The sequence below is a fragment of the Gobio gobio genome (genome assembly GCF_949357685.1).
Source record: "Gobio gobio genome assembly, chromosome: 7".
Lineage (NCBI taxonomy): Eukaryota > Metazoa > Chordata > Actinopteri > Cypriniformes > Gobionidae > Gobio > Gobio gobio.
The window spans coordinates 56,334,384-56,348,683 of record NC_137103.1 but is presented as its reverse complement, the minus strand read 5'-3'; the positions used below and the strand labels follow the sequence as shown (position 1 = coordinate 56,348,683).

General features: G+C 41.3%; 1 protein-coding gene across 7 annotated transcripts in view; it reads right to left on the bottom strand.

Annotated features, from left to right (window-relative positions):
- The window catches only part of LOC307129174 (uncharacterized protein), a 47,895-nt gene extending 44,796 nt beyond the window's left edge, over positions 1-3,099 (bottom strand). For 4 of the 7 annotated variants that reach the window (XM_079821382.1, XM_079821385.1, XM_079821384.1 and 1 more), the window contains exon 1: positions 2,816-3,008. In XM_079821382.1, the coding sequence (XP_079677508.1) occupies positions 2,816-2,876 (61 nt within the window). In that variant the 5' untranslated portion in view covers positions 2,877-3,008. Of the gene's footprint in view, positions 1-2,815 lie in introns of all 7 variants that reach the window. The other 3 variants (XM_079821379.1, XM_079821380.1, XM_079821381.1) reach the window with 2 other exon arrangements.
- Positions 3,100-14,300: the final 11,201 nt, after the last annotated feature.

The window sequence follows — 14,300 nt, the reverse complement described above, 5'->3', positions numbered from 1 at the left end:
ACAACTCAATCACTGGATTTAAACAACCCATTCACTGGGTTAAAACAACCCATTCACTGGGTTAAAACAACCCATTCACTGGGTTAAACAATCACTGGGTTAAAACAACTCAATCACTGGGTTAAAACAACTCAATCACTGGGTTAAAACAACTCAATCACTGGGTTAAAACAACCCATTCACTGGGTTAAAACAACTCAATCACTGGATTTAAACAACCCATTCACTGGGTTAAAACAACCCATTCACTGGGTTAAACAATCACTGGGTTAAAACAACTCAATCACTGGATTTAAACAACCCATTCACTGGGTTAAAACAACCCATTCACTGGGTTAAAACAACCCATTCACTGGGTTAAACAATCACTGGGTTAAAACAACTCAATCACTGGGTTAAAACAACTCAATCACTGGGTTAAAACAACCCATTCACTGGGTTAAACAATCACTGGGTTAAAACAACTCAATCACTGGGTTAAAACAACTCAATCACTGGGTTAAAACAACTCAATCACTGGGTTAAAACAACTCAATCACTGGGTTAAAACAACTCAATCACTGGATTTAAACAACCCATTCACTGGGTTAAAACAACCCATTCACTGGGTTAAAACAACCCATTCACTGGGTTAAACAATCACTGGGTTAAAACAACCCATTCACTGGGTTAAAACAACCCATTCACTGGGTTAAAACAACTCAATCACTGGGTTAAAACAACCCATTCACTGGGTTAAAACAACTCAATCACTGGGTTAAAACAACTCAATCACTGGGTTAAAACAACCCATTCACTGGGTTAAAACAACCCATTCACTGGGTTAAAACAACTCAATCACTGGGTTAAAACAACCCATTCACTGGGTTAAACAATCACTGGGTTAAAACAACTCAATCACTGGGTTAAAACAACTCAATCACTGGGTTAAAACAACCCATTCACTGGGTTAAAACAACTCAATCACTGGGTTAAAACAACCCATTCACTGGATTAAACAATCACTGGGTTAAAACAACTCAATCACTGGGTTAAAACAACTCAATCACTGGGTTAAAACAACCCATTCACTGGGTTAAACAATCACTGGGTTAAAACAACTCAATCACTGGGTTAAACAATCACTGGGTTAAAACAACTCAATCACTGGGTTAAAACAACTCAATCACTGGGTTAAAACAACTCAATCACTGGGTTAAAACAACCCATTCACTGGGTTAAAACAACTCAATCACTGGGTTAAAACAACCCATTCACTGGGTTAAACAATCACTGGGTTAAAACAACTCAATCACTGGGTTAAACAATCACTGGGTTAAAACAACTCAATCACTGGGTTAAAACAACCCATTCACTGGGTTAAAACAACTCAATCACTGGGTTAAAACAACCCATTCACTGGGTTAAAACAACCCAATTGCAGGGTTAGTCCATTTTCAATCCAAAATGGGTTGTTTTTAACCCAGCATTTTTAGAGTGTAGCATTAATGTTATCTGAAGCTAATAATATAGTATATTAACATATTTATCAATCCAAATCTCTTGTTCGTACATTATATTTGAATGCTATGATGCACAAATTCCCGTTTAGAAACATCTGCTTTGAGTTAATAAAGTGAGTGCCTTTGATTGGTCATCAATCACAGCATGATCAGAATTGTGTGAATGTTGATCTTTGATTGCATCTTGAGATTTAAAGTGTGTGTGTGTGTGTGTGTGTGTGTGTGTGTGTGTGTGTGTGTGTGTGTGTGTGTGTGTGTGTGTGTGTGTGTGTGTGTGTGTGTGTGTGTGTGTGTGTGTGTGTGTGTGTGTGTGTGTGTGTGTGTGTGTCTGTCATTGGCTGTGTTTTCTAGTGATCTCACACACTGACGCTTTTTGGGGTTATAAAATGACGCAGATCGATTATGCAACACCTCCCGAGTTTATTCCAGTGGCTTTCGGTTGAAATCCCGCTTGTATTTGCACATTTTCTAACGAGTCCGACACACTTTAGTGATTTTGCGCCTCGAGCTTTTAATGTCCAGAGCCGCTCTGTGATTGGATGTTGTTGGCACGGTCGGCATTATAGTCAGATTAGGAGACACAAAAGAAGTTTACTCTATGAGTCGAGCGGAGGATGGCGACACACCTGTCCACACAAACAGGAGAGCCTGGGAACAAAGAGAGCCTGGCGACGCCGCACAATCCCTCCCGAAACACACTAACCCGCGGCCGGGGCGATGAACGCGGAGCGCCGCTGCGAGCGCGCAAACTCCCTCGGGTGCGTCAAAAGCATCCAATGAGTTCTCCGTGCAGGGTGTGGTCTACATCTGGGACTAGATTGAGTTTCTGAGACTACACCTCAGTGTTTCTCACTTTACAACACTCAACTAAATGCGCGTTTCGCATCTACATCTGGATGAAATTTCACATATTTAGCAATAAACAGGCCCGTAAATCACCATAAGGAGGTTGCGCATTAATGGCTTTTTACACGCGTTCCTCCCAATCCTAAACATTTGGGTCCATCCTGAGGATATTTCAGAGTTATGGATGAAGTCATTGAGAGACTAGCCAAGAACACAATGTACAAATCGGTGGGAAAAGCCTTTAGTGCTTCAACATGTCTCTCTCCAAGGGTCTTATTTAGTGCCTAATAACACAACGCTCATTTATAAGTGCATTAATGGTCATTTTAGGGCAAAGGTGTGATCTTAGAGATTTATACTAAACAAAGGCATGCATGCTTCCAATTTCACACACTTATTAATGTACGCTTTAAAACAAAGAAGCTTTGCATTATTTCGCATTTTTCGTTCAAATGTGAACGACTTACCTTGCGTCTTTACCCCAGTCACGATTAAACTCCCGAGGACGAGAATCCACAAGTATGACATGATCGTGGCTTGAATAAGGTCTGTCTTTTTCTAATGCTTTATTTTAACGCACACTGTTTTTCGTGTCCGCGCGCGTGTGGTTTGGTGTGCAACTTTCCGACAACCTTTTGTTGTACAAACTTTCCTGGGTGTGCGGCTCTGAATCTACCGCCCACCCACATGTGGGATTGACTTGTGCAGGATCCAATTGCAGGTTCGTCTCTCTGTTTCTCACTAATGTCTCATGCACGAGGGACATTGCCCCCCCCCCCCTCCTCCCTCCTCCTCCGGGTGTGCGCGTAACACATCATGCCATTCACCCAAAGCGTGCATATCCATTCCAGACACACGGCGCGGATGATATGTTATTGATCCATCTGTCTCGTTTCCCCTTTAGAAATCTCATTTAAATGCACAGCGGGTTTTCTTGACATGCATGACCGATTCAAGCATGTTTATCACATGCTTGTTCAAAACACACCGAACCCCCAACAGCTCGATATGCGTTTCCTAAACGTTGCGAGGGCGCTTCGAACCGCGAATGAATGAATGAATGGAGGTGTTTTAAACCCGGTGAGCTGCTACCTAGGCATCGGTTTAGGCTTTCTGCTTGCTAGAAACCCACCCATACCCCTAGGTTTTGAGACATAGCTCCATTCATTCGTTTCGTTGCTCCGGGGAAGTTCCCTCGCAACGCTGAGGAAACCCATTACTACTGAACTTGAGCCACCCAGCGGGCGAACAGTATGGCAAGCCGGCTTAGCTTTAAACGTTCCCAGCTTTACGTCGTAATTGCGTTTTGACTAGTAAGAATTAAAGTGGAACTATTATGCGAAATTCACTTTTATTTGGTGTTGGCAATGTAGGCTAATTTAACTATAAACTTTAATTAACTATAAAAGTATCCTTTTTATCATTTATAGGGTGTTTGTGTACACTATAATGGTAAAAATCCACCCACTCCTTTTTCTTTTAATCCCCATAAATTAAGGTGACCAGATTTCTGAAATGGAAACCGGGGACATTTCCTATTTGAGTGATCAAAATATCACTGAAATCTCATTTGATATTATCTATAAATAAAAAATACGGGGACAATAGGCCAACATTTTGAATGTTTTTTTTTTTTTTAATTCTTGTAGGTTCCTTATATTATTTTTAAAGGTTAACTCAACCCCTGATCAGAGCCTAACTCCACCCACTGGCAATATTTGAAAAATGCTGGAAAAGTGGGCGGAGACAGAGGGGGCTGGAGGGGGGGGTGGACCTGAGACCCGCAGTGACGGAATGATTGACAGCTGGAGTGATCATGTGATTAATACGGGAAAACATTTCTGAGGGCGTGGTGAGCTCATGCCAGGGGCGTGGTAATGAGCCCGTTGGAAGCATAGATATACATAATAAAGGCTAGATGTCTCGTCCGCTCTGCTGGCCAATGGAGGTCGACGTCCGCACCTGGCATTGTGTTTTAATGGTGCGTGTACTTTTTAAATAACCATAACTTGCTCAATTTTCTATCCAATTTTCAAACTGTTTGGTTTGTTATAAACGTCAGAGATGTAGTTATGACACTGCATACTTATGAATAATTATTCATAATTTGTTCAAGCATCCAGAATTATAGCCACGTTAATAACATTTGTTGAAACCAAACCATTTGTAAATCCGTCAAGATTTGAGCGAGATAAGAGTATTTGTGTTCAGATCACTGTGACAAGCCTGTGACAAGATGGCCGCCGGTGATGACGTTAGAGACTCCGCCGTAAGACATCTAGCCTTTATTATGTATATCTATGGTTGGAAGAGCCAACATACCTCACGATGACCAACAATGTCCAATAGGAAAATTCAACTGCAGTAGCCACCGTTCCACCTTAATTGGGTTGTTTTAACCCAGCAGTTGGGTTAAATGTTTGCTTAAAACAACCCAATTGCTGGGTTAGTCCATTTTCAACCCAACTTGGGTTATTTTTAACCCAGCATTTTTTAGAGTGCAGGTACAGTAAAACATTCAGGACAGATCACAGCATGCCCGCTTAGTTGAATACAAATCCAAAATGTAGTTTTTGTTATTTTATTGAACTGAAAGTCAGCGCACACATTAAATTCCATGTAAATCATCTATGCAAACACACACACACACACACCGTCTGTTTGGTTACTTCAGACCGCCCAGAAATGTTGGTGAGCACCAGTGATGGGAATAACGGCGTTACAGATAAACGGCGTTACTAACGGAATTATTTTTTTCAGTAACGAGTAATCAAACGAATTACTGTTTCTCCCGTTACAACGGCGTTAGCGTTACTGAGGAAAAAAATGCGGCGTTAGTCGCGTTATTATAATTGAGCTCACTGAATCGCTTTTCATCCGAACAGGCTCTCTGTCAGTCAGACCTGCAACGTGTGTGTGTGTGCGTGTGCGCGCGCACCAGCCATGCGTGTTGGGGGTGGGTGGGGTGGTAGTGGTACACATAACTGATGATGATTGGTGGGTGGGAAACAAGGTTGAAGTTGATAGGTTGAGTTCACACCTATTTTTTTCACGGTCTATGGTTCACACACACACACACACACACACACACACACACACACACACACACACACACACACACACACACACACACACACACACACCTATGACGCACACGCATATAATGCACATTCAGCGATGGTCCAACGACTTCAAAGGTAGCTTTCGCAAACTGGAAGTATAAGCGCTACTTTTCCCTCGTTGAGGTGAAAGTTAAGAATATTTATGTAACGTGCAACTTATGCCCTGGAAGAAAGAGTCTCTCCACGCCGGTGGCAAGTGATTCTGAAGCGCCATCACATCATCATATGCCACAAAAATAGTGGCTAAAAAACCAGGTGATAACGTGAGCTCCACTACCAAAGGAAAGTATAGTACTGATAATATTTACACAATATTTACACTATAGTAGGCCTACTGATAATATTTACAATAATGCATTGAATTTGATAGGTGTCTCTCACATTGTCCCACAGCAACATTACAATAGTGTACATTAATGTACAATGTTTTATAATAATAATTTATTCTATTTAGTGTCCAATTCATTCATGTAACATATCTAATATTGGGGCATCCAAGTTATTTGACATATTTGAACATTTGAGAAAAAAAAAAGTAACGCAGTAATTACTTTCCCTGGTAATAAGTTACTTTTATAATGATGTAACTCAGTTACTAACTCAGTTACTATTTGTAAGAAGTAACTAGTAACTATAACTAATTACTTTTTTAAAGTAACGTGCCCAACACTGGTGAGCACAACTGAGGTATCATTTTCCGACAGTCGTCGTTGCAGCGTGGCTTTCATATCTGAATCCGTTTTGATTATGATTTTCGTGGCTACAAAGTGCATGAGGAAGCCTCCTTCTCTTGTATTATTGGTGGTTTGGCACACACACTGTTACGAGTGTGGAGCACGTCATTCACTGAACCAGACACACCAAAGCAAACCGGAGAGCATAAAGAGACCGGGCAACTAGAACTGAGTTCAAAATGAAAACATATAGTTAATTTATATAAACAGTATATTTGTGTATATAGTTGGAATCATAGTGTTATTACGATTCCCGGTCCCGCCCACTCCCGCTGGAATATTTTCCTCTCCCGCCCCAATCACGTGATTAATAGTGATTTTGTTTCCCATCCCACGGGATTCCCGAAAAAATGTCAGCCTCTATGTCGGATTCCTTTCCATCGGATGTGGAGGTGAAGAGTCACGACTGCAACTCATTCCCTGCTCATTCTTTTCAATAAGCGACCTCTAGCGGCGAAACTTACATACTGTGCCTTTAAATTCAATTCTTCTAGGAAACATTAATGGTTACTAATAAGAATTGAGTTGTAGAGCTCTGTAATTAAACAATAATGGAAGTCAAAGGAGACATATGACTAGTAACAATGCATTTGTAGAGCTCTCTAGTTGGAATTGTTACTAGTAAGAATTTGAATTGTAGCTTTTTAAGTAAAAATTAGTGCTGGGCAAATTAACGCGTTAATGCGGGCAATTCATTTTTTCATTTTAACGCATTAAGAATATTTACCGCAATTAACGCAGCATTCATTTTTATATCCATTTTTGCGTTACATTATATGATCACGCTCTTATTCATGTAAATGCTTTTAAACCATCTAAGCACGACAAGACAGAAGAAAACGCACTTTATGTCAGTGTCCTCTCTGTGTGTGTGTGTCTGTGTGTGTGTGTCTGTGTATGTGTGTGTCTGTGTGTGTGTGTCTGTGTGTGTGTGTGTGTGTGTGTGTGTGTGTGTGTATGTGTGTGTGTGTGTGTATGTGTGTCTGTGTGTGTGTGTGTGTGTGTGTCTGTGTGTCTGTGTGTGTGTATGTGTGTCTGTGTATGTGTTAGAGGATGGATACCCGACCTGAGCCCGACGGGACGGGTTCGGACAGATATTTATAAATAATGTTCGGGTTCGGGTCGGGCTCGGTCACGTCAGCGCAATAAGGCATTGAACATCTGAAATTTAAAGCAGCTTATGTAGGTAGCCAATGGGACTTTTTAACTTGATGTTTTTGTGTTTAAAATAAATTTAAAAATATTACCTTAACATTCGTCTTCCTGTGCGCGGAAATGTGTTTATGTAGCTGTGACAGCGCGCAACACGTGCGTGCATATACATGTGGCCGGCAGCGCAACTTCAGCGCCTCTGGCTGGACCATCGAGCAGAGGAACAGCCTTAGCCATCCACAGTTGATGCAATCCTTTTTCTGCATAATAACCTGGATTAGCCTAAACTTTGAAGGATGGATTATGTAAATAAATCCCATGTTGCAGTTTAGTAGCATACAGTTTTCGAGAAAAATGGTAAGAGTGATTTTCACTTCAATAAGCTGCATTTGTGTTACGTTGATGTTTTGTTCTGTTAGTTGGGCCATTTTGGTAGACCTTTGTTCATTTAATTTTGGTTTCACAATTGGCTATTTGATTGGGCCCCGTGTTAACGTGTGTATTTGTTTCCCCGTGTGCGCGCTAATGCGCTGATCTGTAATCATTTCAGATTGCCTTCCTACAGTTGCTTAAAAGCGGGCTTTCCACACGAACAAACGTACATGTGTCATTAGTATGAGAAAAAAAATAGTGTCATGTCTGAAGAATGACAGACAAGGGAGGTTTCCGAACTTTTAATCAGAATGAAGATGAACAGTGCGCTACTGTTAGTAAAAAGTAAAAATTCCCCCGCAAATGACCCACCATATTTCGCCAAACACCGAGGTCCTGTGATAATATTAGTCCCGTGCGAATCGGCATCTGTGATTTGGCCGGGATTAGGCGGATCGTATATCATTTTTGCAAGTTTTTTGTGTCCTGTGCGCATTTCTATCTTTATATTTCACGAAGAATGGAGCTAGGCTGCATATAATGCGCACCGTCATGAATTCCCGTGCGGCCGCGCGGATTATACTTTCACTTTAGAATGAGCACCAATTTGGGAGTAAATTGCTTGAATGGTGTGTTTAATATTATTCTTAATAAAAAACACAAAAACAGAACAGTACAATGACAAACTCACTTAAGGGTCCCGTTTTTCCTGTTTTTTTGAAGCTTTGGTTGTGTTTACAGTGTGCAATATAACATGTGTTCATGTTTTGCGTGTAAAAAAAAACAGTATTTTTCACACAATGTACTGATCTGTATACCGCTGTTTTCACTGTCCTCAAAACGTCTCGATGATTTCCTTATTCTATGAAGTCCCTCCTTCAGAAATACGTAACGAGTTCTGATTGGGCCAGCGGTTCCCGTGTTGTGATTGGACAGCAGCTTAGCGCACGTTGCCCGTGTAAAAGGTCACGCCTCTTACCATAACGGGGTGATGAACGCGCTCAATGTTATTGTAAACATGTCTATTTTACCGTATCAATTTGCGCCACAAAGGGGATTTGACTCCGGAATGAAAATAACAGCGTCTGGACGACATGGCGACAAACACACTCTAAAAACACAACACTTCCTCTTCTCCACGAGGGAGAGCAACAAGACCACGCCCCCTTTTTTGCGTATTCTTGTGGGCGGAGTTTAGTCGACAAACTGATCTACTGACGTCATTAAAGCAGGATGTACAGAGATGTAGTCCAAACCGGCCGGCCGTTCGCTGTAGGCTTTGAAAGGGAACTTCTGTCAAATAAAATATCTCGCTTGGCATTGAACTTTGAGCTTTATAATTTTACAGGTATTATTTATGCTCTAACAGCAACATTACACACTAACTAAAGTTTGAACAATGGCATCACGAAGAACAGGACCTTTAAATGGGTGCTTTTACATTTAGCTTTGAAACTGAATCTTCCGCCGTATATTGTTATTATATTGCTCAGTTAAGTTTTTAATTGTAGCGTCTGTTCTCTAACTGAACGAAATTATTTTTATTACTATAAAATAATCAAAATTATATCGATACGACTGTTTATAATTTCATACAGCTATATCTATAACGAAAAAACATTTACAAGTATTGACATCATATCCAGGAGATAGTCAGTAAAATCACAGGCTTGCTTATCCCGTGCGAATGCGCCATGCAAAATTCAGATGCGGGGGAGTAATTTCTAAATCACACAAGGCCCTCAGATAATTCTAATCCCATGCGAATAGGGCTAATGACTTAGTATTAGTAGCCGCGCCTTTTCTAAATGTCGATAAGCTATTGCGAAATGACGGCGTCTCCATTAACCGATGTTATGTGACTAAATTTATTCCCCTCTAAATCATCCCAAAAAATAATCCCGTGCGAATAGGGTTTATGACGAACATTTTAAGCTAAAACAGCTTGCCATAGAAGCACAGCAACGCGTCCAGACAAATCGCTCCGGTTCTGGAGTTGAATATCATCCTTTAGGCACGTTTGGTAAAATGATCAATCGTGATGTAAAACCTGTTCTATGCAAATTCTTTGTTTACTTAGTTAACCTATTAGAAGGGTGTGACAAGAAGTAGGTTAGTCCAAACAACAGTGTGTGTGTGTGTGTGTGTGTGTGTGTGTGTGTGTGTGTGTGTGTGTGTGTGTGGTTTGTAAGTAACTGGGGAAATTGTAAAGTGTAAATTAGACGCTCGCGAAATCCCAGAAAGGCAGTGTTTTGTTCAAGCAAAGTCTAAGGTAGTTTTTTGACATAATTTGGCTAAATATGCCCAAAATCTTTTAACCCCTGAAAGTGCGGTTGCATCATCTAAGGTGAGCATTCAGCCTAGATGTTGTGTTCTCCCCTTCACGCGGAGCTTCATTGGTCAGTTCCATCCGCTGAAGTTGAGGCGAATCAACCTGTTCCACCCCAGAGCCTCTCCTCCCCGAACGCGAGACGCACAGCCAGGCGTTCTCCGGATGCTCGCTCGTGCATGATGCGTTCAGCTCGCGCGTCCGGGAATCATCCGCAGGGGAGTCCATCAGAACCCGAAGGTCTGCTGCGATGGTAGAGCGTCCACGCGCGCGCCTCGGCTGATGGACTGTTGAGCCGCTTCTGCTGAAATGCAGTCTCTCATATCACCAGTGACCAAGGCGATCCTCGTAGCGCTGTTTATTTTTGCCATTTTGCTCATCCTGTACGTGATACTGTGGTATATATGCAGAGACGTGGACTGTGATCACGGCATCTGAAGCTGCGGAGAAGTCAGGGTGACCCCGGTAAGTCCGTCGGCATGCCCTTGCTCGTCCACGCGTTATCTTTCTCGCATCGCGAAATCGCTCGTCTTCCAGAACACCCATCACATCTAACGCTTGAAGTGATCGAGATGTCAGTGAGCATTGTGCTACGAATGAATCACATTCAATGCGCAAATGTTGCTTGCATGCACGTTCTGGGAAGGGTTATTTACGCATATTAAAAATAAATTAAAATGATGTTCTGTGATGAATCGCTTCCCAAGATGATAAAACGCGGAGCATTTGCACGAGCATAAAGGTGAATGCTTTTATTTCCCATGCATTTAAACGCAGACTCCATTGCGAAAACTAGTTCAACAAAAGTCCAACGCGTGCATCTTACCCCATTAGAATGCGTAACCCTACTATCTATTGCGATTGATTGTGTTTTGTTTAACTTGTAGGCGACTAGGATAACGCTTTGGGTTTTCAATGCCTGTAAACGCTCGTGTTTTGCAGCAGTTTGTTGCAGTCTGAGGGGTTTGAACTTGGGGAATGCATTTCATTCATGCAGCTCTGGGACTTGAGTCGAGGGTGTAATGGTTCTTTAGTGTCCGGTATTACCGTCTTAATTTAACCGCGGTTTAATCTCCGGGTAGTTGAGGCGCTCAGTCAACCATGCATATGTGTATGCTCTACATGCTCACATGATTGGTTGAGATGGCCATTATGTGTTGTGAAGGAGAACCCAAGGGCAGATGCAGATTGCCCCCACTGCAGTGCATTTGTGGAGCGCACTGTTGAACTCATCTCAGCAGGGTTCACCAACACACACCGAATTATCACAGCCACTTACGCATTTACAGCGGCCGCTTTGCCGGATAGAAATTAATCCGGGAAAGTTGGGCAAATGCATTCATGCATATGTCAAATCGAGTCGTGCGAGTGAGAAAACAGAATAGATCTGGGTTGTATTGGTTCATTTTACTCTGGTCATTCCCAGAGTGGGCTGGAATGGGAACAGTTCCCATCAAACACTTCTCCACTGAGACACGTCTGTCTGTCACTCAACAGGTCCTGATGGTCATGAATCTGAATTGCTTCAGTGCTTTGAAGGCAACACTCGGGTGTGCATTGGCAATGCTTCGTAAGACGAAAAGCTCCACATAAACCTTTATTTATTCGTGTCTTATGAGGGAAACCTAGCCGTGCATCCCTGAAATCTCATTCTGCTTGCTCTCTCATCTCAGTTCAGAGGATGCCCTGGCATTATGTTCGAATTCTGGGGAGGATATTTTCATGTTTCGGGTCAAATTGACCCTAATTGACCTATCGGTAAGCCCCGCCCCTCGAACGCAGATGAGCCAATAGCAGTTGAGTATCAGTTGCACTGGGACCGGGACTCGGACATCTTTAGCTGTCAGCGCTATAGAGAAACATTGGAAAATCCGAAGCTCTCATCGATTTGATGGTGTTTATGCTACAAAAGTGTTAAATGTCGTGCCTGAGGTCCTGTAACACTGACTCCAGCGATCCTGAGAGGATTTTCTGTTTGTCAAACTCTCGTTAAGTTACGATTAAAGTCCCTGCTAACATACAAACCGAAATAACGAACTGTTCTCACATCATGTAACACTGTAGGTCTAAAACACAAAGGTCTACATTTCAGTGCCTCTCCATATTAAACTAGTTATATGTAAATTAATTTAATTTTAGATATGTTTAAGGTCTACATTATCTCCTATTTTGATGGGTATTATAGTCTACGGGTGGTGAAAGGAAGAGCTCGCACTCAGTTTATCGGAGTTGTTTTGCAGATACAAAGTTTACCAGTTATTAACTTCACCCCTGTAAAGTCATAAGCTCTGTGTGTATGTGTGTTTACTGTTAGTTGTGTGAGTGTTTTTGTGTAATTTGCTGTGTATGTTAATGGTAATGCAACAGAGAGAGAGAGTTTGTGAATGAGACGTTAATGCGCACTGCTTCTGCTTTGTTTGTTCAGCTCTTACGATGATTTTCTGGAGTGAAAAAGGACATAATAAACTTTAATTAAGTTTGGCCATCATTCAGACGGGATATACGCAACAATCTGTGTCCAAAACATCTCGGGATAAGGTTTCACACTGACAGCTGTACATTGTAAGATATGAAGAGTTTCGTTGCAAAACGAGATATATCCATTTTGAGAAATGTTGGTTATTTGACATTATTATTTAAGACATCAACAGTCAAGTTCATTCACAATTTTTTGTACATTAAACTATTACTTGAGCTCAGTGAAGGCCAGGGACACAATATTCTTCAAATCCATGATATTTTTTATTTAATTTTATGTCCATAAATAGTTCATAAATAAGTCAAAAACCATGCCAAAATGCAACATATTTATCTTAACATTGTCAAACATCTTAAATTGGTTAAAAAAACAATACATCATAAATATTTGGAATAGTATACAAAGATTGATTAATAATAATAAGATTCCGAGTTAGTTTTGGCCAGAACATACACAACATAACATTTTTTTTTTTTTTTGCAAAACGCTATATATCCACCTTAGGATATATTCTACTGTAATACCATTAAGAAAAGCTAGTGAATCAATGTTATCCTGGTCCACTTTTGTAGCGTTTTTATACATTTTTGTGAAGTTGAAGGCTACATCTTCATCTGACAGTTTGTCGACATGACACAGACCAACATTACTCGCAGTCGACGATGACCACAATTCATCTTCGGATGTTTTCCCTCCCCTGAATGCCTTGCCCGTTTGTCTTCTCCCTTTGATGATTTTCTTTAGATGCCTTCCTCTTTCTCCCAACAGCAGCTGGAATGACCGGCTCCAATCCGTCATCGAAATCCATAACGTTAGCTTGACTGAAGCTTTGATTCTCTGACTGACAGACAGCTGTCGACAGCTCGCCTACAGTATAAACAATTAAATGGTAAACGTTTTTTAGTTATCCTATTCAATCCTCTTTTTAAAAATGTTTTTTGTTTTGATATTATCATTAAATCACTGAGCAAACTCGGAGCACTTCACTGGCGGTGACTCTCTCCTCGCGCAGCATCCTGAACGTTCTATAGCCTAACTCTTATATCGCACTTTGTAAAGAAGCTGGGCTGGCGGATATCGCGTTTTGTGAAAAAATACATTTTGTAGTAGGCTTAAAATGTTACATTTTTAATCTTATTAATGGCAGCAATTCACACATAGATTAAGGTACATCTAAACAGTGATTTCCAATAATAACTTTTATCGTTTTATCGCGTTTTGCAACCGAACTCTTCATATAGCAACTCCGTTTGTTTGTCCGAGTTGGCAACAGTAACTAAGGGGGGCGGGGCTTACCGATAGGTCAATTGGATTCCATACAATTCGTGAAAAATCACACTGTCAAAATCAACAACGACAAAAATCAGGTGAAAACGGTAAACCTTTCCTGAAGCTCAAGCATGGCCCATAATCATGCATTTGATTCCCGGCGAAATTAAAGGGGTGATGAATTGAGAAATCAACTTTCCTTTGAGCCTTTGGTATATAAAAGTTAATCGTGATATACGATTATCCTGTAAGTTTCAGAGCTGAAAATGTCCTTGTTAGTCAAAGAAAAGCTTTTATAGACACCAGACCCAGAAAATGAGAGATCTCAGAATATGTCGACCACTGATGTCACGCCCAAAGTCCCGAGGCTATGTGTTTTTCAGAAGGGCTATCACCGGCCTGCCGACAGGCTGTAGTGAAATAACATTCCTTTCTTGCGCGAGCGTGTGTGTGTACGGTTCGCGGTTATATTCACTGATGATCGGGCCGGCCAAG